This window comes from Citrus sinensis, chromosome 1 (assembly GCF_022201045.2).
Source record: "Citrus sinensis cultivar Valencia sweet orange chromosome 1, DVS_A1.0, whole genome shotgun sequence".
Taxonomy (NCBI): Eukaryota; Viridiplantae; Streptophyta; class Magnoliopsida; order Sapindales; family Rutaceae; genus Citrus; species Citrus sinensis.
In genome coordinates, this window is record NC_068556.1 from 10,567,263 (window position 1) to 10,592,432 (window position 25,170).

The 25,170-nt window shown below is 34.2% G+C and overlaps 1 protein-coding gene across 1 annotated transcript; it reads left to right on the plus strand.

The window, feature by feature from the left end:
* The first annotated feature begins 958 nt into the window (after positions 1 to 958).
* Positions 959 to 5,859, plus strand: LOC107176618 (uncharacterized). The gene is made up of 7 exons (XM_015529406.1): positions 959 to 1,535; positions 1,642 to 1,999; positions 2,305 to 2,839; positions 2,945 to 3,314; positions 3,387 to 3,617; positions 3,750 to 4,210; positions 5,806 to 5,859. Exons 1-7 carry the CDS (start codon positions 959 to 961, stop codon positions 5,857 to 5,859), a joined length of 2,586 nt encoding a protein of 861 aa, XP_015384892.1.
* Positions 5,860 to 25,170: the final 19,311 nt, after the last annotated feature.

Consider the following 25,170-nt stretch of genomic DNA (forward strand, 5'->3'; position numbering starts at 1 on the left):
ATCCCTCCTTTTCAATTAACCTCATCTATTTTCAAAATTACAATTATTTATCATTGTTTTTTCACATCTCTTATAATCTCATTCCTTATAAAAAAGTATCAATATCTAGCATAATTTAGCTTAAACAAAAAACTGGCCTTTCTGAATTGTGGAGCTGGAAGTGCAATTAGCAGTAATGAAAGGAAAATGTGTAAAAAATCGACATAGTCAAATCAATCATATGTGATCTTCATTTGCTTCCTTGGGTTTCTGCTCCTCCTTTTTTACGGTAGCTGGTGTACCATCTCTGTCACCACTAGTGGCAACACCAGGACAACTACTACTGAAGTGCATCACCATATCCAATCATTCAGAATCATAGAGCTCGGAGAACAAACCTGCAATTAAAGAGTCAATATTCACATTTGCAACCTTGATCAATATTCACATTAGTAGAGTTTATTGGGAAATGGGGGCTAATGAGATAACTGGCATAAGTTAAATATCAATACTCCTTATTTTATTCACTCTTAACTTTTCCTTGACTTTATAATGGAAAATATAAAATTAGACAGTCAATATTGAATTATACAGTAATTAGTATTTTATTGATAATTAAATTTATATTTCAATACTTATTTTTTTGCTTTTCTCTCATCATGCTTTTGTCTCGTCACAATTTTCTCTATCATTGCAATTTTCTCTCTTATTATAGAACTTTAGTCTTCTCTTTCGTTGTAATTTTTCTTTACTCATCTTTAATCAAGAATAAAAGGAGTTATTGTCTTTTTCACTACTTCAAAAATTGTGAAATATTAAATAAGAAATATACAATGGCTAATTTAGGGACCAAAGTCTTGTCTTCTTGACAAGTGTGTTTGTCTTGTCTTTTGACAAGTTGACTTTTGTTTTTCGTTTCTTAATCTTTTCTTAGTCGCTATATCGGTCTTCTACGAAGCGTTTGAATTTTGTCACAAAAATGGCTGGTACGAGCACAGACACCGAGGCTGACCTAAACAATTCTTATGCACGGTTTACTCTTGTTGAGGAGGAGGAAGGGGGGATTATTGTGGCGGGTGCAGAGGATGATGACAGTGAGTCGCCTAAAATTGATTTTCGTTACTGCCTTGTGGGTAGGTTTTTGACGAACAAAGTGATTAACTTTCCAGTCATGAAGAACACCATGGCGTCATTATGGAGGCCTGGCAGAGGAGTTTGTATTAAAGATTTATCGCCCACACTATTTCTCTTCCAATTTTTTCATGAAATTGACATCAAAAGAGTGATAGACTCGGGGCAGTGGACGTTTGATCAACATATTCTCATTGTTCAGCGACTGGGGATTGATGAACAACCTCAAAATGTCCCCTTATTTCATATGTCTTTTTGGATCCAAATCTACAATCTTCCTATCGGATTCCAATCAGAGAAGATCCTACAAATTATTGGTAATTATGTGGGCAAGTTTGTGGAGTCGGACGAAAACAATCTTATAGGGATATGGAGGAACTATATGAGGATTCGAGTATCCATTGATGTTAGGCAACCTCTCAAGCGTAAGGATGCAGCTCAAGAAAGCAGGTGGGGACTGAATGTGGGTGGATTTCAAATATGAAAGATTGAACATATTTTGCTTTATCTGTGGTCTTCTCGGGCATACAGAGAAGAATTGTCCATCTTTGTATGAGCAAACTACGGCTATTACAGCCAAGCTGTATGGCCATTGGATGAAGGCGCCTACACAAAGAAACTTGATGAACTCCGGCGACCGTTGGCTGCGCTCAAATCCACCAGGAGAGGAGATGAAACTTGGAAGTTGCACTAATTCTGTTGAGACTATGGTAGTTGATTTGGAAGGTGCCGTGAAATCAGGCTTAAATGAGGGCAATAATAATGATAGGGGCAAATCTAATGAAATTGTCGATAATATAGCAGGATCTCTACAATGCCTGACAAATCGTGGTCAACTGCTTGATAAAGGAAAGGATGTGGTAGTATCTCCTAAAGTTCCGGGTCAACTGTAGGAATATACTGAAGAGTTTAATTCGGGTATTATTATTATAGATGCTAAAAGGAGAAGGGCTCACAGTGCAGTGCAACATGAGTTGAGTTGTGATGAGGCTAAAAACACCCAAGTGATGGATAATGTGGTTGAGTCAAAAAATGGATTAGTGGTGGGTCCTGTCTCACAGGCCCACCGAGAGCAATGAGTTGCATAAGTTGGAACTGCCGTGGGCTGGGCCACCCACGGACAATTCAAGTGTTGATGGACTTGGTCAGAAATAAAAAGCTGGATTTTCTCTTTTTAATGGAAACTTTATGTAGTCAAGAAAAATTAGAGAGTTTGAAGCTTAAGTTGGGTTATACTAATTTGTTTACAGTAAATAAAGTGGGCCGAAGTAGTGGGCTTGTCCTTTACTGGAAATTAGCTTACAAAGTTCAATTGCTTAAATTTGGGCATAATTTCATTGACGTTCAAGTTGAAAATGCAGAAGTTGGAAAATGGCGATATACTGGGTTCTATGGCTTCCCTGAGATGAGTAGAAGGCGTGATTCGTGGGAGCTGCTTCGTTCCTTATCCTCGGTTTCCTCTTTACCTTGGATCTGCATCGGTGATTTCAACGATCTTTTGCATATAAGTGAAAAACAGGGCAGGTGTGAGCATCCAAATTGGAAGCTTAATGGGTTTCAAGCGACTGTTTCGGACTCTGGATTGGTCGATTTAGGCATGGACGACTATCAATACACATGGGAGAGGTTTCGGGGCACGGTTGACTGGGTGGAGGAGCGTTTGGATAGAGCTTTGGCTTTCAGCGCTTGGATTTCCCTTTTCCCGAGAGCTAGAGAGTTGAGCTTGGAGGCTATGTGTTCCGATCACTTGCCAATTTCTCTAGACCCATTCCCGTAAACTCATTATCCTAGGATTAAACGGTTCAGATTTGAGAATGTTTGGCTTTGTGAGCAGGATTGTGTGGAGGTTGTTACAAAGAGTTGGGAGTTATCAGCTGGTCTTTCAATTCAATCTAAACTTTCTCTTTGTGGGGCTGAGCTTATGCGTTGGGGTGGTCACCTTGCTTGTGATTTTATTAAGCGGCTGGCATCTTGCAAGCAAAAAATAGGGTCTCTTCAGGGGTGCCGATATTCAACGAGTTTGGCTGAATTTGTGGAAACACGGAAGTGTTATAATGAATTGTTGCACAGCCATGAGGTGTTTTGGAAACAAAGGTCGAAGTCGTTATGGTTGAAGGAGGGGGACATGAACTCTCAGTATTTCCATTCCACCGCTTCTACGAGGAAAAGAAAGAACACAATTGGGCGATTATGGAACAATTCTAGTTAGTGGTGCACTAATTCGACTGAGATAAATTCTTTAGTTATGAAGTATTTCTCAAATTTTTACCACTCAGAAGGAAGTGCTAGTGAGGATATTTTGTCCTGTGTTGCAACGAAGATTACAACGGAACAGAACCAGAATTTATTGGAGCCTTTCACGGCTATTGATGTTCGTGATGCACTCTTTAGCATGCACCTTGATAAGTCCCCAAGGCCGGATGGAATGAACCCTGCCTTCTATCAGAAGTTTTGGCACATTGTTGGAGGTGACGTGACTGCTGCGTGCTTGCGCTTCATTGATACATGTGAGTTTCCTGTTGGATTAAATGCTACTGCCGTAGTGTTAATTCCAAAAAAATCTCAGCCTGAGTATTTAACAAATTTATGACCAATAGCTTTGTGTAATATTCCTTATAAGATTGTGGTTATGATGTTAGCTAATCGCATGAAGAGTGTTCTTAGCTCGATTATTTCAGAAAATCAAAGTGCTTTTGTGCTTGGGAGGGCCATTACTGATAATATCCTAACCTCGGCAGAGATTATGCACTATTTAAAGCGGGCGAGGCAAGGGAAGATAGGGACTGCAGCTTTAAAAATTGACATGTCTAAGGCGTATGATAGGATTGAGTGGGGTTATTTAAAGACTATGATGTTGAAGTTGGGATTTGCTGAGAGATGGGTTAAGTTAATCCTTTTGTGTGTTTCTACTGTCACTTATAAGGTTCTCCGAGGCAATGAGGAAGTGGGGCCTATCGTCCCTAGTAGAGGTTTGAGGCAGGGAGATCCTTTGTCTCCAGATTTGTTCATCATTTGTGCGGAAGGGTTGAGTTTATTACTTCGAAAGCACGAGAGGGCAGGTTTGATGCATGGAGTTTGGGTGGCTAAGGGAGCTCCGATAGTGACTCATCTTTTTTTTGCAGATATTTTTAATTAGAAATGGTATCGTCTCACTTGGAAAAAATAAAGATAAGTAAAACGCATCGTTTTTCCTAACCCTAAGGCTAAAATCAAACTTAATTTTTTTTCTAAGTCATTCACTCATCATTCTTCACATCTCGGTTCTCCTTCTCTGTCAAAGCTAAGTAAACAAAATCCTAAAATCCTATCCCCCACTGTTGATACTGCACATTCTAATCAAACCTCACGTCAATCCTAACAAAGCCCGAAGTAGAGGAATTCTTTTCAATCACGATTTGGTTCTCTCTCTCTTCCCACTGCAATAATTTCATTTCTGAGGGTGCCATTTATTTATTTTTAATTATTATGTTTCAATTTATAGTGCCTAGTTTCCTTATGCATGTCGTTTTGTATAGTTTAACTATAGAATGGGTTTTAAAATTCTAAATTTTTTCTGTAATCTTGATTGTTTATAATTTGGGACCAGTGAAAACATAGCAGAGAGGTAAAGGCAATTGAAGTTGAGTTATTGTACCATAAGTTTTAATTAAGAGTGGTTTTATAAGTGCCTGATTCAAATAAGTTTTCTTTCCTCTCTTTCTTTAGTTGCCATGTCGCTGGACTTGAATTTCATGTACACTTTAACTAGAATTGATGGATACAATGTCAACGCAGATTTTAGTTTTTCTCCTTTTCCCTACTTCTCGAAATTGCATTTAAAATTTTGCATGATGCTCTCAATTTTGGGCCTAACTTGTTCCATTTAATTAGTCATTAATAAAGATACATATTCAATTTGGGTCAATTCATCAATCATTTCCCTAAAATGCACTTGCGAGACTTAGTATAAATGCAATATCTCACATCAAATCCTTCAACAATAACATGCATTGTCCTTAATTTTTTTTTATGCGATTTCCCTTGTACAACTCTCTGACATAGTAATTAACAATATAATTAAATCTTCATTCATATGTTGACAGGTACAATAGCCTTGGCCATTTTAGTGTCACAACTACTTGCAGCTTGTTTGTTTTTTTTTTTTTTTACATGATCTTTAAATTAATAAACTTTTGAAAGGGGCCTTTTGGTTGTTTGTATATGAAACTTTTTTTTTGCATTTTAACATTGAATTATTGACTTTCGACTAAAATGTTTAGTTTGTTATTACTTTTTCTTATATCTTACATATTTCAATTGAGTAGTTCTAATCAGTTGAATTAATATGTTCAGTTCAATCTTTGGCTTCTGAAGAATCACAAAAGTTTACGATGTAACACATGTCTTCATTTGGTAATTCTTTTAAATCACTCACTTTCTTTCAGTTTCTATTATCGTTGTGTTCTGAGTTTTACTTGTACTGACATGTTTTAAATATTGACAAGCATGGTTTTAGTTTCATTTTTGTTGCATACACATTTCTGGAATTAAATTGTTTGTTCTAACATATACTTTTCTTTGTTCTAATATGAAAATAAAATTTTGAAAAATGTGGATGTGGCATGTTTTATTGGCTTGCTGAATGTGTACATGTATATTTTGCTGGCTTGGTGAATGTGTACATGTATGCTCTGTTGGCTTGTTGAATGTGTACAGGTATGCTCTGTTGGGTTGCTGAATGCTTACATATATGCTCTGTTGGGTTGCTGAATGCGTACATGTATTTAAGTGACTCTAAATAATAGAACTTAAATTTATTTTGCAATTTGTATTTTTAATTTAAACCTAAAAGTTTGAAGTTATTTGTGCAATTTAATTAAACTTATTAAGCTAACAACATCTAACGAATGAACAAGTAATAATACATATTATGGACAAAACTTGGATATTTTGTGATAGATTGTCTGATGAGTATAATGATGGCGTTGATGATTTCTTGGAGTTTGCCATTCTTAATTATGAAAATAGAATGTCAATTAGATGTCCTTGTACCTCTTGTTGTAATATGGAGTTTTTGACCCCTAAACAAGTGAGGCTACATCTGTTTAAAAAATATTTTCTAGAAAAATATTTAGTTTGGAATTGACACGGTGAGGTGGACCTGAAACATACCGCTGTAAAATACCAAGACCAGCCACAAAATTAGCGTTTTAGATGTCCGGATTATAGTTAGGTAGATGACATGGTTCATGATGCTTTTGAGCATTGTAATAAAGATCCTAGTTCTTTTAAAGACATTCTGGAAGATGTTGAAAAGGCCCTATATCCAGATTCAAAGCATTCAAAGTTATCGGGTTTAATGAAACTGTACAATATAAAAGGACTTTATGGCTGGTCTGATAGTAGGTTTTCAGTTTTATTGGAAGTGTTAAATGAGATATTACCAAATGATAATAGTTTGCCTAAGTCCATGTATGAGGCCAAAAAATAATAAAGCTATTAGGCTTAGATTATGAGAAAATACATGCATGTCAAAATGATTGCATTCTTTATAGGAACGAGTTCAAGAATCTTAGTGAATGCCCAAAGTGTGGAACATCTAGGTGGCAAATAAGAAAAGATGGATAAAAAAAATTAGAAAGGGGGTCCCTAAAAAGGTGTTATGGTATTTTTCTATAATTCATAGGTTCAAAAGAATGTTTCAATCACCACAAACTACTGAGAACTTAACATGGCATGAAAATAAAAGAATTAGAGATGGCAAGCTTTGGCACCCAGCAGATTCACCAGCTTGGCAGTTAATTGACAAGAAATGGCTTGATTTTGCCCAAGAGCCGAGAAATCTTCAGTTGGCTTTATCATCTGATGGGATTAACCCACATAACACACTTAGCACTACTTATGGTTCTTGACCTATTACATTGATAACATTTAACCTTCCTCCATGGTTGTGTATGAAGAGGAAGTTTATGATGTTGTCTCTACTGATATCTAGCCCTAAACAGCCTGGAAATGACATAGATGTATACCTAGCACCATTGATTGAGGACTTAAAAATCCTATGGGATGTAGGCGTCGATGTGTTTGATGATTATAGGAAACAAACTTTTAATTTACGAGTTGTGTTAAAGTGGACAATTAGTGACTTTCCAGCTTATAGAAACCTATCTAGGTGTACTGTTAAGGGGTACTATAGTTGTCCAGTTTGTGGGATAAACACATATGCATGTCACTACCACATAGTCGGAAAATGTCATATATGGGCCATAGGCTGTTTATTGAAAATCCTCTTAGGCCTTTGTCTGGTATAGAGATCTTAAACTTAGTCGTTGGCATTGACACTAAGTTTGGGAAAAAGGTCCAAAAAAAGCGAAAACTATGTGAGGGTGAGGGTCACAGTAAGGGTATAGATGCGAGTAATAATAAGGGTAAAAGTGAGGGTGAGGGTGAGGGTAAGGATGAGGGTGAGGATTGAAAAAATTGATACAATAATATTTCTTGCTTGATTGAATTACATGGTAATTAGGATCATACATACAATGATGACCGTAACAGTTCTAAGGCTTGACATGAGTGAATTTTCTATTGAGTGTATTATAAAATATGGAAGGCTAGAGAGATTCTGGTCGAAATTATCAAGAAGTTATTGTCCTGTTATCAACCAAATACTTGGCCGTTATAGATGATTCTGGAACTTGATATGTCGTTGGCTTGCACTTTCCTTTCATAGGTTTTGAATGCTTGATTGTTGCTCAAATTCATCCTGTGTATGAATCTCATCAGCCCCCCTCAAATTAGGAACGGTCATGAGGTGAGTTCTGAGTTTGTGCCCAAAATTTAGGAAGAGTTTCTTAGATAGAGGCTTTGTAAATATGTCAGCAATTTGAGATAGAGAAAGAGTGTATCTTGTGTCAAGCAATCCTTATGTGACCTTCTCACAACAAAATGGTAGTCAAGCTCGATGTGCTTGGTGCAGGAATGAAATACTGGATTTTTGGACATGTCTAGAGCACTCTTGTTGTCACATATAAGTGTTGGTGTTGCTACAAGCTTGATGCCAATGTCCTTCAATAAATATGTGAGCCAGGTGAGTTCCACTGTTGTAGAAGCCATGCAACAATATTTAGCTTCGACGCTAGAACGAGCAACTGTGGCTTGCTTTTTTGAACTCCAGTTGATGCAGTTTGCGCCTAGGTAGATGCAAAATCTGCTTATACTTCGACGAGTGAGAGGACAACTAGCCCAATCTGAATCTGAAAAACCATACAACTTTAGTGAGCTTTGTTTTAAATAACGGAGACCAAAATTAAGAGTGCCTTTGAGATAGCACAATATGCGTTTGACAGAACAAAGATCGGCTTTGGTTGGTTGTTGGAACTTCTGGCAGACACAATTCACTGCTTGTGTAATATCGGGTCTAGTGAAAGTAAGGTATTGTAGACTTCCAACAATTCAACGATATTCCGTAGCATTAATAGGTTCATTATCATTGAATTTTGGTACTTCTTTCATGGTTATAGGAGTAGTAATGGAGGTGCTATCTTACATCTTAGTCTTAATGAGCAAATCCTTTAAAGTATTTTATTTCAACGTCTAAGAAATAAGTTAGCATACCCAAGTCTTTCAAAGCAAATTGTGAACTAAGTGTCATAATATGTTGTATAAGGGTGTTATTATTTCCAGTGATTATAACATCATCTACATAAACAAGTAATAAAATAATGCTAAATTCATGATGTAAAATAAACAAAGATGTGTCAGCCTTGCTATTTTGAAAGCCAAGTTTAATGAGTGCATGGTAAAGACAATCAAACCAAACTCGTGGAGCTTGTTTTAGCCCGTAGAGTGACTTTTACAGCTTACAGACATGTGATGGTAGTTTAGGATTGACAAAACCTGGGGGTTGGTCCATGTAGACAATCTCATTGAGATGACCATGGAGGAAAGCGTTGCGCACATCAAATTGCCTCATTGACTAATTTTGATTCAAAGCAAGGGCCAATACAAGACGAATTGTATGTTTTATGATCGGACTGAAAGTTTCTTCAAAATCAATCTCGGGAACTTGTGCGAATCCTTTGGCTACAAGACGCGCTTTGAATCATTCGATAATTCCTTTTTCATTGTACTTGATTCTGCACACCCACTTGGAACCAATGATATTCATGTTTGCTGGCCTTGGAACAAGATCCCAAGTGTTGTTTTGCTGCAAAGCCTGAAGTCTTCCTCCATGGCAGCAACTCATTGAGGATTTTTCAGAGCACTCTTCCAGGTTTTTGGTTCTAATACAGTGAATATATGCAAGGTCAGGTTGGGATTACTTCTAAGTTTCTGTCGAGTAATCGTAGGGTGCGAATTTAAAGTAGTGTTTTCTGATAGTTCACTTGGAAGAGTGGAGCTAATAGGTTGAATTGGTAATTCAATGGAGAGTCTACTTGAGATCTCAGCAAACTCTTTATGGCTGATTTCAGAAGAATTCTTCTAGGTTGAAAATGAGGTGTTTAGCTCATGGTCATCAGTGGCAGAATTTGTGTGAGACTCAATATTTCCTTCATTAGTTTCATGGCTAGGAGTTGTCTTTGAAGTTTCGGCAAAGTCAAAATTTTTACTTGTATGGGGTGCATAACAAATTGGTGCTAACATTGGAATATTGTCACAAGAACTAGCGATGGGATTAAGTTCTTCAACGTTTGTGACAGAAGATGAGAACCATTTATTCTTGACTAGTTTTGGACTTTCCTGCAAGGTACCAGAGGAAGATAAGTTAGCAAATGGAAAAGTACTTTCATCAAATACAACATCTTTAGATATATAGACACGTTTGGTTTTTAGATCTAAACAATGATGTCCCTTATGTAAAAGACTATATCCAACAAAAACACAAGGTTGTGATTTTTTATTGAATTTATTTTTGTTGTAGTCATTTAAATAAGGGAAACACCTGCATCCAAAAGTTCTCAATTTATCATAATCAAGAACTTTATTAAACAGCTTTTCAAAGGGAGATTTCATGTTAATAGTTGAAAGAGGCATTATATTGATGAGATAAGTTGCAGTAATGAACGCTTCAACCCAAAGTGTCAATGGAAGTTGGGCTTGAAACATTATGGTTAAAGTTGTTTCTGAAACATGCCGATGTTTCCTCTCTGCTACCCCATTTTGCTCAGGTGTGTAGGGGCATGAGACTTGTCTTTTTATTCCACAAATTTGTAGATGATTAAGAAAAATATTTGAATTAAATTCTACTCCTCCATCACATTGGAAAATTTTAATTTTCCTTTCCAATTGATTCTCCACTTGTCATTGGAACCTTACAAACAATATAAAAAAAAAAAGATTTATACTTTAAAGGAAACAACCAAGAGAATATGGTGCAATCGTCAATAAAGAGAGCATAAAATCTAAAATTATGTGTAGAATTGATAGGAGCAGGACCCCACAAATCACAATGTATTTTCTCTAAAGGAAATTGTGATTTTTTATTGGATAACTTGAAAGGGAGTTTGCAGCTTTTTCCTAATTGACATGAAACGCATATGCTTGGTGTTTTAGTCCAATTAGAAATACTAATTTCCTTTTGTGATTTCAATATACGCAAGATGTTGTGACTTGGGTGTCCAAGTCTTTTGTGCCAAAGATCCGCGTCCGCAAACTTTCCTTTTATTGCATTAAGAGCTTCCTGATTGGTCTCCTCTAATACGTAGAGATTTCCACGTCTACTGCCTCTTACCAGCACTTGGTTCTGTTTATTCTTAACAATAAAGCCATTAGAATCAAATTCAAGAGAACATGGTAGATCGTTAGTGAGTTGAGCTACAGACAAAAGATTTTTCTTCAATTGAGGGACAACAAGAACATCTTTCAGTTTCAAAGTGCCATGATCAGTTTTTATAGAAATATCTCCAATATGTGAAATATTTAATGCTTGTCCATTGCCAACAAAAATCTTATCATGGCCTTTATAAGAAAGAATAGTATCGAGTTTACTAGGATCATTCACCATATGTGCTGTTGCACTAGAATCTTCGTAAATTTGTTTATCAGTTTCTTGATTGAAGTTCATTGTAGCAAGGACTTATGGCGCTTCTTTTTTATCCATATATTCATAACGATTCTGGCAAAAAGCTGCACTATATCCCTTTTTTTCGCATATTTGGCAAGTCACAACTTCTTCTTGTGCATTCTTCTTACTGTCCTTTGTAATTTTTGGTGCAGTTCGTATATTTAGAAGATATGGGCTCTTATTTTCATTTTGACCCCTATTATTTTGTTTATAGGCTCTTTCACGGCCACCGTTGTTTTTCCTTTTTCTCCCCCTCTGGCCAAAGAAAGCTTGAATTAGTGCTTTTTCTACTTGCTTTTGCACCATAATTGTTTGTTCATGGATTTGGAGGGCAAAAATAAATTGCTTTATTGTGGGATAGGGAGGTTTGGTTAACATGGCAGTCTTAAAGTCAGCATAGTTTGGCCCAAGAGATCGTGCGAGTTGGAAGAACTTGTCTTTATCTGAAATTGGTTTCCCAATTGCTGCTAAGTTGTCACATAGTGACTTGAATTTCTTGAGAAATTCTTTAAGTTTTGTATTCCCTTTCTTAAGGGAATAAAGGCTACCTTTCAACCAAGACTCGTGTTCTTTGGTTGTTAGAAGCATATGCTCTTCAATAAAGCGCCATACTTCAGAAGTAGTTTGGCTTTCTACTATCATACTTAATATATCTTCAGTCACCATCCCTCTTAACCATGTCATCAATAATCCATCATTGTTCATTCAAATGATGAATTCAAGATTTATTTTTTCTTTTCTGTCTTAAGTAATCATATTCGGTGGAGCCTCCATGCTGGTAATATGGTGTTCCATCTCAAGACATCTGATGAGTGGAAGAACTTGAGACTTCCAGAGAAGATAATTGTTTGAATTGAGTTTGATGGAGACTAAACTCACACATTGGGGGAATGACTGGATAGTGAGTGTAGGTTTTGTATAATTTTTAGCCATTAGCTCTAATACCATAAAAAATTAATACAATATTATTTCTTGCTTGATTGAATTACATGGTAATTAGGATAATATATACAATGATGATAAGGAATTCCTGTAACAGTTCTAAGGCTTGACATGAATGAATTTCCTATTGAGTGTATTATAAAATATGGAAGGCTAGAGAGATTCTTGCCGAAATTATCAAGAAGTTATTGTCTTACAATCAAATATTGGGCCGTTATAGATGATTCTGGAACTTGATATGCCATAGGCTTGCACTTTCCTTCCATAGGTTTTCAATGCTTGATTGTTGCTCTAATTCATCCTGTGTATGAATCTCATCAAGGATGAGGGTGAAGGTAAATGTGAGGTTGATGGTAAGGTTAAAGTTGAGGGTGAGGGTGATAGTGAGGTTTAAGGTGAGGATGTGGGTAATGGGGATATAGCTCAGTTGCTGTACAAAAAAAGATCAATCTTCTTTGATTTAGAATATTGAGAACATTTGTTAGTTTTCCATTAATTAGATGTGATACATATTAAGAAAAATATATGTGAGAGCATCTATGGCACATTACTCCATCAACCGCGGAAAACAAAGGATGGAATTAATACTAGAAAATATCTTACACATCCAGAGCTTAGAGAGAAAATTAACAAAGCATTTATTGCATTAGCTCCTGATGAACAAAATAAAGTCCTGCCCCACACACTTTAAGTAAGAAAAAAAAATGTTCTGTGAAACCTTGCAAGGTGTCAAAGTTTCTAATGGTTATTGTTCTAATTTTAGAAATATTATTTCAATGGATGATTGTTGATAACTCTATGAAATGAGAGTTATCATGGCACTTTTAGACTTAAATCAATACTACTTAGAGAGTAAAGCATGTGTTTCTATTGCATTTTTGTTATATTTTGCATAAATAATCATTTTAGTCAATCTTAATAAGTTTTGCTCGATTTAAAGTAATTTGTGCTCAGATTGTGTGCATAATTGTAGGTTTCTAGAAGCTTATAATTCATGGAAGGAATGTTATGCAATAGGCTTGCAAAAATAAAGAAGAACTTAGCTACAAAAGAATTGAAACAAATCTAAAACAGTGCAGTTGCTGTAGCCGTTGCTATAGCAACATTACTGTAGTCGTTGCTGTAGCAATTCTGGAACAACGACAGAGAAAATTCTGCACGGGATAACTGCATAATTGCGATCTGTAGTTTCCTAATCTGACTTATGCGCGACCTAGGCTTCCATTTACCCTAATTTTTAATTATAAAAGAAGCACACATCATAAGAAATAGAGGGAGCCATCACCCAAGGAGAAAAACACAAAGAAACAAAAGAAAAACAAGATTCAAGAGAAAGATTAAGGGCTGCACAAGAGGAAAAATTGTAGAGATCAATTGGGAGCTCAATCTTTCTTATCCTTCCCTTGTTTTCGTGTTTTCTATTTATTTATGGAGATGTGTTTAATGGCTGAAACTTTGTTCTTTATTTTTCTTTTGCAAATCATGAACTAAATTTATTTGTAGTTGAGTGATAAACAATCTTGATGGTTTATTGACTGAAAATATGTGTTGCTGCATGTTTGCTGTAGCAGTTTATTTTGATAATATTTATTTTTATTCATTATTTCAGTTGATCACCCATTTAATGATACAAGTTAGGAGAGAGCCGCAAAATGGCCTATCTTAGTGGAACATATCAGAGCAATACTTGGTTTTAGATTGAGTTTCCTGGATTGAGTTTAACTTATTCCAAAAGGGTCATGCTTAATCTAAAATTAGTGATGAACTAGACATAGAGATTCACCTTGTAGGGTAAATAGAACCTAAGCGTGTAATGCTATATCTTATGTTGGCATAACAACTAATCACTGTTAGGTTGCATATAGATATAAGATATCCAACATGTGACGGCTGAGGATACATAAGGATTCTGCCCAGTGCTGTAGCAAATACTGCAGCAACTGAGCCAACCATTAGAAAATAGTCAAGACCATTAGGAGAGTTTATTCACTCAACTACTATATATTCCCATTAGTTTTAACCTTGAGCTTGACGTGATAGTTTACTTTGTTGCATTTTATTTATTGCCCTTTTATTTTAATTAGTATATTAGTTTCATTAATTGTTTTATTTTATTTTTGCACAAAATCTGCACTGTTAAGATTGTTGTAGCAAATCTGATAACATCAATCCCTGTGGAGACGATCTTGAATACTCATCACTTTATTACTTGTTGTGTATACTTGCACATTGACACCAATAGCATTAGTATTTATACACCAACAATTGTCGTCTTCATGGGCTTAAGTCTCATGATTGTCATACATTGATGCAAAAACTACCACTATTAGCAATTCGTAATTGTTTGCCTCAAAATGTCAGATTTGTCATAATTAGGTTGTGCCTCTTCTTTAATTCTTTGTGTTCTAAGGTAGTAGAACACAATTCTCTAGACCAATTGCAAAAGGAACTTAAAATCACCTTATATAATTTAGAACAATCTTTCATACCTACCTTCTTCGATATAATGGTCCGTTTAACAGTCCATTTAGTTTAAGAAGTTAGATTATGTGGCCCGATTTACCTTCGATGGATGTATCCATTTGAGAGAGAAATGAAACCTATAAAGGGTTATGTACGCAACTGATACCATCTTGAAGGTTGCATTTTAGAGTGCTATATTGCTGAGGAAGCACTTGAATTTTGTGCTGAATATCTTTCAAATTGTAAATCAGTCGGACTACCTACTGGTTTTCTAATTGATTTTACAGTCAAAAGGCCACTCGAAGGTGTAAATATTTAGGTGGTTGATGCCCCTACATTAGTGCAAACGCACCGATGTGTTTTGGTGAACACCTTTAAGATTAAACCATACATAGAGTATGTGACTTAAAATTTGCACTTTTTTTTCATTAAGTTTTTTTTTCAATTTTATTAATTCTGTTGTATAATTTTAGGGAGAATTTGACCTTATTGCAATCAAAACACCCTCGTTAATTACAAAAGCCTTTATGGTTACCAACCGAGCACTCATGTACATTTGCTGATTGGCTTAAACAAAAGGTCAAATTAGCTTCATTAGGTCTAATAAAATTATCCAAGTAAAGGTAAACAAACTTTTCTCTTTCAACTAATTATTGTGGTTTCATTAATTGAACAATAAGTAACAACTGATAAAGCAAATAATGTAGCGGTTGCCGAAAAAGTATGGTGGCTGGCAAACAAACCTCGCTCAAGCGTGGTTACATATGAAGGCTACTGTATTAATGGTTTTAATTTTGCTACGAGAGATCAGGACAACAACTGCATAACCGAAAACAATGGCGTTTGTGTGGTTGCTAACACTTTACAGATTTCAAGTTCGAAAGACGAAAATTCTCATTCTGGGGATATGCCTTTTTATGGGGTTGTTAATGAAATTTGGCAACTTGATTATCTGGGGGTTAAGAAGGTACTTTTCAAGTGCGATTGGGTAGATGATATAGAGGTTAACGTTGATGAGTTAGGGTTCACTGTAGTCAATTTAGATCGGATAGGCTACAAATATAACTGTTTCATTCTAGCTGGTCATGCAAAGCAATTGTTTTATGTGAAAGATCAGTTAGATAATAGTAAATCAGTTGTTTGTTGAGTGAGTGAAAAATGTAATTATTCAAATGAGACTATGTGTGATGGCATCGATGGGTATACGCCATTATCCAACAATTTTCCAAAATGTAAGTTAGATTTGAGTGATGAGGAATTTATGTAAGATCAGTTGTTGATGTTTTTCATGTAAATGTTGATGCAGAAAATGAATAATCTAACTACTATGCCTTATTAGCAATACTTTCCATAAGTCAGCAACTAATTTATTTTTTATTATTTTATTATTATATTGGGATATTATATTGGTATCTGGTGCACTCATCCACTTTTATGTATTTGCAAGTTTGTTGGAGACATAGTAGAAAATGAGGAGCCAACATATGATCCAGATCTAAAATGAAGACCAAGACGAAACCTTACAAAGAAGAAAGACTTGTAGAGAGGAGTTAATGACGAGACTGAGGTTATGTACAATTCGTATGGAGTTCCAGTTGGAAATAAAAGAAACGATCTGAGGAACTACATTGGGGTGATTGTACGGGAAAGAGTTCTAATTATATATGATGATTGGAAGAGAGTGCCACTAGACATCAATGAGACGTTATAGACTCATTTTCAGGAAAAGTTCAAGTTGAGTCTTAAGGCAAAAACCCAAGTATTCAAGTGGATGATAATTGCATTAAGGAGCTTTAGATGTAAGTTGGCCAATGAATATATTCTGTCTAATGCAAATAACTTGAGTTCACTGAAAAAGCCTCCTCTTGAGTATGAAGGCATTAGAAAAGAGGATTGGAAGAGCTTTGTTGATAAGATTTTATCCGAAGACTCTTAGGTATGTTTAAAATTCTGTTAGTTATATAATATTATTGAGGTCTTGTAACCATTTTAATCAATATCCACTTTGTGCAGGAAAAAAAGTAAGGCAGCAAAGGAAAAAAGAGCGAAGAATGTGTACAATCATCACTTGGGCAACACATGATATGCTGGGCTGTTGCATAAAAGAGTAACTACAATAACCACTCTATACAAACTTATGACATTTTGAATACAAATAATAGGATGATTCGTAGTAGTTTTGAATTCAATTTTTATTGAATTATTGCAGCAGTTGGACCTCGGAGTTTCTGAGCGCGAGTTGACTACAGTGAAGCCTAGTTATTGGCTCACAGGAAAAAAGATGGAATACTTGATGTGTAGCAAGTGGCTGGGAGAATTGTAAGTTTCCACCACCATTGAAAAATACCAATGCAAATAGTTTGAAACTAAAAGATGCCTGGATTATTTGATAATACAAGATCATGTAAATTGACATATTAAATTGCTTTGTTTATTTCGAAAAATGCTGGTAATGCAATGTATGTTTAAACTATCATTATTTAACTTATTTTTTTCCTATTTATTGATCAAATATTTTTGTATTTATTCTGTAGAGTGAGCTAAGAAGCCAAGTTGAGCAGGGAACATTCCAATCCCAAGGACCGAATGATATCTTAGGTGAAGCCCTTCAAAAGAAACCTAATGGAAGTCGGGTGCAAGGATTGGTTTGATTCATCACCCCATTCATGTATTTCAATATTCCTAACCCTACAAAGTTGGCGTGAGAATGGAGAATGTATTAGGAAAGTTTTAAGTTTATGCAAGCTCAATTAAAGCAAGGATAAACTCCTGCAACAACACTGAAGTTGGCAGTTCCAACTTTCCTAACTCCAACGGTGGTTGTAGTGTTAAGATAGAGATAGATCATCAATCACCCAGCAAAGTTACTCCAAAGTCAGTGACAAACAACCCCAAAGCTACCCCAAAGTCAATGACCAAAGTTACTCCAAAGTCAGTGACCAATGACCCCACTGTTTGTCGAAAACCTGACAAAAACATAAACACACCTCCCCTACCATCCCCTGTACAGAATCCACCTCCAGTAGATTGTGAAGCCACTTCAAAAATCACCCCAAGAAGATCTTCAAGATTAACTCCTTCAAAGAGAAAAGTCGATGGCCGAAAGTCTTCTACAAACGTTGTGATATATCTGTATGAACAGATAGGAACAACAAAGGAACTCGTTGTTGTAAAACCAGTGATAGCAAGGAAACTTGTTCTAAGAAAGAATACTTGTGGAGCTGTGAAAGCAAGAAAAGAGAACAAAAGTTCACAGATGAAAATCTTTTCTTTTATGATTGAGAGCTTCCTGCCATGGTCGATTATGATTGCACATGATTTGAAAAGTTTTGGTGTCTACTGGGAGAGTATATTGGACAAGCAGATTTGCAATGAAGTCATTGAGTTCACAGAGCTCTCAAATTCTGTTTTGGAGATATGGATCAAGTAAGAAATAAAAAACTTGATTTATGATTTTATTATGTTTTTTGATTTTGTAAATTGTCATTAATTTATTGCTTATATTCATATGTCATACATGTTTCTTTTTTTAATACACTTTATGAGGAGATGGATAATGGCAGTGATGTTATTCCAATTCAATTTGGATATATAGCTAAGTCAAGCAAGCTACCCAAATAGGTGTTCCTATATTTCAAACCTTTTTGGACAAGATACAAATAGCCTAGATAATTGTGTTCCCATATAACTCAGGGTATAGTTTATTTATTTTTTGTCTATTTTCTTTTTTTTAACATAAATGATTTAAATTTATCTTGTAATCTTTTTTTTAGTTGTTTATTTAGTGGCCAATGGGTGCTAGTAGCAATTGATATGGTGAGGCGAAAAATATTTTATCTTGATCCATTAGGTGATAATCCTGATGATGAGTCGAAGCAGATGGTGAATGAGTAAGTTTAATTAGTTTACTTAATTCTTTTTTAATTTTTTATGTTGTGGATTAATTTGCTGCATCTGTTATTTATTACTTATAGTGGGATAACAATGCATCAAGTGAAGACTAATAAAAAGAAGGTTGTGCAATGGGTCTCTGTGAAGGTATTAATGAAACAAAGTTATGACTTCCATTATTACTTCATCAGTATATTTGAAACTAATTTTTTACTTTTTTAGTGTCCGAAACAATCTGGAACCTTTAAATGTGGTTATTATATGATGAAGTACATCCAGGATATTGTTCGCAATTTGTGCATTCTTGAAAACAATGTGAGTTTCTCCATATCTTTTTCAATATTTTGTCAAAGAATGCATTGTGGAGTGAATTTTCTTAAGAACAATGTTTAATCGATCGATTGCCACTATTTATGGAATACTACTTGTCAATTATGTGAATTTTCAAGATGTTTAATGGGTGAACAGTTTGCTACTTTATGCTTGAAACTAGCAATATAATCATATCTTGTGCTAGGGATGAGAGGAAGTGTTGTGTATGTTTGGAAAAATTGATGCCAATTTTTAGTGTGTTCTACTATGTATTTAAGGCACTTTAGTGCAAACTAAACTGACTGGAGTTGTTGCATGTACAAATAAAATGCATATAAATCTCAGTGTTCAGTGTTAAAGTAATATTGAGTAATGACTAGAGCTGTTGCATGTACAAATAGAAGGCATATAAATCCCAATGCTGAGTGTTAAAGTAATATTGAGTAAAGCAAAATAATATATTATAAATTATCAGCTTCTTAGACAGCTTTGGTAACCGTTGTTTGCTATGGTGATACAATTTATTTGCATGTTCTTCATTTTTTACATTAATCATAACAAATTTAAAGATATATGTATTTATTTTATTATTTTATTTTAGGAAAAATTTTAAAATATATGAATACATTTTGTTGCTTTATTTTTGAAGTTTATGGGTTATGATGAATACACTATGGACGATCTTTCGCAACTTCGCGAACATTGGGCCATGCATGTTGCAAAGGTAATTGTAACATACAATAATCAGGTAAATTATATTTTTGCTTGTAAATATTAAAGAATTAATTTTTGTAGCATAGTAGCTAATTGATTCTATATACTGCATTTATAGGTGGGAAAGGCAAAAGGAAAGGCTAAGGTCAAAGAGTAGATGTACTGAGAATAATTGTTTGTTTTTCGCAAATTGTCATTATGTTGTTTCCAAACTATGTTTGAGATGTTTTCAAACAATATTTTAGATATTTGTATTAGTATTTTATTTGATACCTATTTAAAATTTAGTAGGAATGTTATATACTTATATTTAATAATTTAATTTTGTATTTTAGTTTAATTTTAATATTTTCTTTGAATATCATCATTTGATTGGCAAAACTAAAAGAACAATGAAAATAATAGAGTAACAACAATAATGTTTGAGCATCTTTTCTTTGAAGCAATTGACGCTAAAAAATGTATCGGAAGTAAGAGCTCTATTGTGTCATAATACTAGTGATTCTTTAATATTACAAATTACTGACACTAAAGCATTAGTATCCATTCATTCTATCATGTCATCTCCTTGATGTAAAACAAACCATTGATGAGTAATAATTGTTAGTAAACATTATCACTATAGTGTCATAATATTTGTGATACTATAGTGAAAGTAACTTTTAACCAGTGATCATTATCAGTAACTACTAATACCATAGTGTCATAAATTTGGTAATATTATAGTAATAATAATCATTAACACCACTTACAAGTGTCACTATTTTTCTGACTGCCAGATTACTGACACAATTAGCAAGTGTCAATGAAAGTAATTTCTGACACTATTCTAAAGTCAGTAAAGATCATTTTTCTAGTAGCGTTCTCTAATAAAGTTGATTATCTTCAAGGCAACTCAATTTTAAAGTGACATCCTTTAGTGAAAAGATTTAGATTGTACAAGAAAGAGCCAACAAAAGAACAAATGTTAATGATGCATAGAAGATAAAAATATAAAATAAAGAGGGGGTAAAAGAAGGAAACACAACATCTTGCTAATGAGTAGTCAAAGAGCTTCAATAGCACAAATTCTCACTCACACTCTAGAAAATCAAGTGTCTTTTCCAAAAAAAGATACTTTCTATCTTTCTTTTTCTTCATGAACTTTAATAATTGTTAGGTTAAGATAAATTTTACAAAGCTATTAGTAAGCTATTTAAGATTGGTTATAGACCAAATCTAGTAGGATAAATGCTTTAGAGAAATTTTTTATTTTAAAATTCAATCCATAGAAGGAAAAGCCCAATAAACCCTAAAGGAAAACAAAAGAAAAATGTCTTACTTCTCAAACTTGAAAAGTGAGACTTAGCATGCCTCTTCTATACCAAATTATAAAATGCCCAAAAGTCCATAAAAAAATAGACCTAACAAAAACTTTATGCATCAAATGACCTAGGTCCGTTCTCCACAAGAGTAACCTAGATACTTAGAAAATATTCTATTTAAATGGCCTAAGGGAATGATTACACATAAATGACATAGGCATGTGATCTACTTGAACAACCTAGGTACTTAGAAAGTATTCTATTTAAATTGCCTAAAGGCAAGAATTGGCAAAACGCCTAATGATATGATTCTACAAAAATGACCTAAATCTACTCTCTGTAAGATTGACCTAAGTATATAGAAATTAATTTACGTAAAGAGCCTATAGGTAAACATAAGTTCTACAGAATGAGCCTATAGGCCAACAAATATTCCACAAAGTATCCATATGAGCAAACAAGCATTTTATAGAATGAGCCTATGAGTCAACAAAGATTTCATCGATAGACCTTACAGGCCAAAAATACATTTTACAGAATGAGCTTATGGGCAAACAAACATTCTACGGAATGAGTCTATGGGTCAACAAATATTATAAGAATGAGCATATGAGCAAACATATATTTTATGAAATGAGCATGCAGGTAAACAACCATTCTATGAATGAGCCTATGGGCAAACAAACACTTTTAAGTGAAGTGCCTACGAGTAAACATTCTAAAGAAAGTACTTATGGGCAAACTTTTACAAATACGCTTATGGAAATATTTTGTTAAAAACATTCTAAAATTTTGTTAAAAAAATTACCAAGGGCCATTCTTTACAAGAATGGTCTAAGGCCAATTACTTAGAATTTTAAGTGCCAACAGGTAAAGACTTTGTAAAAATCCACTTATGGGCAATGTGCTACTAAATCAATCCTTTCAACGAGTAATGAATATAAGGGCCAAAGTCAAGTCCATGCCCATTAAAAGTTAAGAACCAAAAATCAAGACAAGTCCATGTCATTATGCATGGGTTTTGTGGACACTTGTCATAAGATGCCACATGTCATGATAACTCCTTCACCTCGATGCTTTAAGTTGTCTATATAAAGGCTAAGCCCTCCCGCATTTGGAGTTAAGACATCAAATGAATACAAAATTATGTCTACTTCCCTAAACTCTATTTAGAAATTGAATACAAAGAATTAACTAGAGTGTCGGAGAGATATAGTTAGTAATCCCAACACTCTTTGATAATTGTTTTTTTTACAGGACAATTAACGACAAGAAGACATATGATTGGAGAGCTTCACTTCAAGGAGAAAATGGTTTACAAAACTTGATATGATATAAATTCTGGGAAAATAAAAAGTTACTGTTCATTCAAAAAAATTGCATCAACAATTACTACACTTCTAAGTTTTGTTTTAGTTTTAGTTTTATGACAATTGGTATAAAAAATAGTCATATATTGAGTCAACGCTCGTGTCCGAGTGCCGGGTGAAAGGATTAATAAAATGTAAGTCAAAAGTTACATAGTTTATGTTGTATTTAGAATATAGAATAGAAGAATGTTGGCAAATCTTATTGCGGTTGGAGGGCGGCCAAGAAACTGGAAAATTGAACTTTTGGCAAAGCTCTATTCTCGTCAATGCAGAAAATTCAGTGGTTTGATAATCTCATCCATTAACTTACCTTGCATCAATTTTGTTTAGTCTTCTTTACCCTGCAGCTATGGCTACAAGTTGTCCAATTAGAATATATTTTACGGCACTATTCATCATAAGCTTGGTAACACCGCTATATATAGCAATTTCAGTGCCCCACCAGCTCATAGACGAGTTTCATACAGACTGCTGCCATTGAATCAATCTGTTTACGGCCACATTGTAATTAGTGCAATTGAGTCGTTTAATTATTTTATAATTGTGTATTTTAACCTAAAAATGGCGTGGCGTGCGCCTTTCGTTTACGCACGAAAAGAAGAGTTTGTGACTTGCTCCCCTATTCTGAATTGATTACGCAGTTCTAGGAGGTTTTTATATTAGGCCAGATTGATATAATATTACTAGACCAAGAGTCGTCACCGAGCCGGCCAAAAAGAGGATTATACTTGTTCTCGTTTGTAATCAAATCAATGTATTTAGAATAAGAAGCATTTGCAAACTATGTGCTAAGAAATTAAAATATATATTAAGTGGTTTCTCAAAGTGGTTTAATTAAAACTGTTTAATGATGATGACGGTCAGATCATGACCGTATAAATGGTCAAATAAATAAAGAAACGCTTAAAAAACTTCAAAAAAAGATCAGACGAACTACAACAAAACAATTCAAGAACAAACGGGAATGAAATGAACTCATGAGATTTACGTGGTTCAGTTTTGTTAGTCCTGCTTCCATGGGGACAAACGCACCGCTATTTATTTTATTAATAAATTATAACAAAAAATAACAAGGGAACTGTCCTTTACAAAGGTTAAGAGCTCTCAAACTCTTATAAAAATAAAAAATAAAATCTCACAAGAGTTTCTCTCTAAGGTTTGAGACCTTAACAATAACTCTAGCCACCTCACGGTCTCTACTTTTCTCTCTTAAAGATTTAACCACCCTTAGGAACACTGGAAAACCCTTTTTGACTCTTGAAACCTAAGCCTCTCACGATTCCTTATTTAGGTAGCAGAGACTGCATACGATTGGTTGGACAAAATTAGTTAATGTTTTCACATGCAGAGATATCAAAAGATATCTCTATTTCGAGAAATTCTAGAATACATCTGAAGTACCATGTCATCCATACAACAAGCAATTATACCATGACATGTGTGCATTTATTTTGAACCACTATCATGCAAGTGGTGATTGTATTAAATTTAATTACACTTGTCATGCATGCATCAATTGGTTGTAGTACATCTGAGGTATTTTAGAATTTCTCCTCTGTTTCATTTCCAAATTTTGAGAATTGACTTACAGATCTTAAAGTGCGTGCGAATTTTGAGATTTTATCGGAATAAACACGAGTAATGAAAATAGGGATGAGTATAGATATCCTGACCATATTCTAAGCCTAAAAGTTGCCAACTCCCTACGCATGAATTGTACTCTTATAATACTTGTATGAATATTTAAAAAATCAAAAGTCCACGTACACAATGCACATGATAATAATTTGTAAATTGTATGGAAAGTAGTAATGTTATAGACTCTTCTTGCATAGCATCGTGCGTATTTGTTTTGTTCTGCTTTTTATTTTTTATTTTTTATTTTTAAGTAATGTTATAAGGAAGAACGTTCTTTAATACATAATATATTGCTTAATCAATTTTTGATACACATTTATCTTCTATATTAACATCTCGTCATATGGGAGATTAATAGCTTTTCTCCCCCAACCCCCCCCCCCCCCCCGAAAAAAATAGGGAGTTCTGTAAACTCGTGAAAAATTTTGTAAAAATATAATAGTAAAGTAATAAATATCAATACTTATTGTAGTTATTTGATTGTTTGCTATCTTGAAGTAGTCAACATGAAAATCCTTTAATAAATTAGTCAAAATTCTTGCATTTTTTTGCTATTAGATGTAACTTTTTAGGGTAAAATATTATTTTGATATGAGATAATATAAGACCAGAGAAGTTGATTATTCATGGAATTAGTGGCGATGCTAGGAATTTTATGTAGGAGGAGCTAAGTTGTACAGCATCACAATTCAATTTTTTTTTTCTTTTTTAAGTATCAAAATGATAAATTTCAATTAACAATATTGTTTAAATTCTATAATGGCTTGTAACTTTTAGTGGTTTACTAGTTTATCAATTAATAATGATACTTAGTTATAGGTTAAGGTTCTTAATGTATTATTATTTATCCTATGATTAGATTGAACTATTAGTTCACTAAAATTTAAAATCTTGAAAACTTTTAATTTTACCTCTAATATGAGCTTGTAGATATAGTTTGTCAATGGGTTTAGTCATGATGATAAATTATTTAACAATAGAAAGAGAGATAAGAGAAAGAAATTACCATAAATTATTATAATTTGATATAAAAAATTAGCAAATAAGAGGAAGATAAGAGAATCTATTGTAACACATATATGATAAATTTTGATTTTTTAGTGTAAAAAGAATAAAGAAGTAACTAAGAGGAGATAACACTTGCATTTTTAAATTTTCATAAATTTAAAAAAGATTTTTAGGACAATTAATAATAAATAGATCATTAAAATAAAGTAATTTCAATTTTTTTTAAAAGTCAGCAGTGGAATCAGCCCTTCTCGTACCTTTTGGCACTGCCCTTGGATGGAGTGGCCAAAGAGAGACATCTTCTTGTGGGTCTGTGTTTTGGGGCGTGGGGGGAGGGGGGAGGGGCTGTTGTGTATATATGTAAATACCTCCTTTC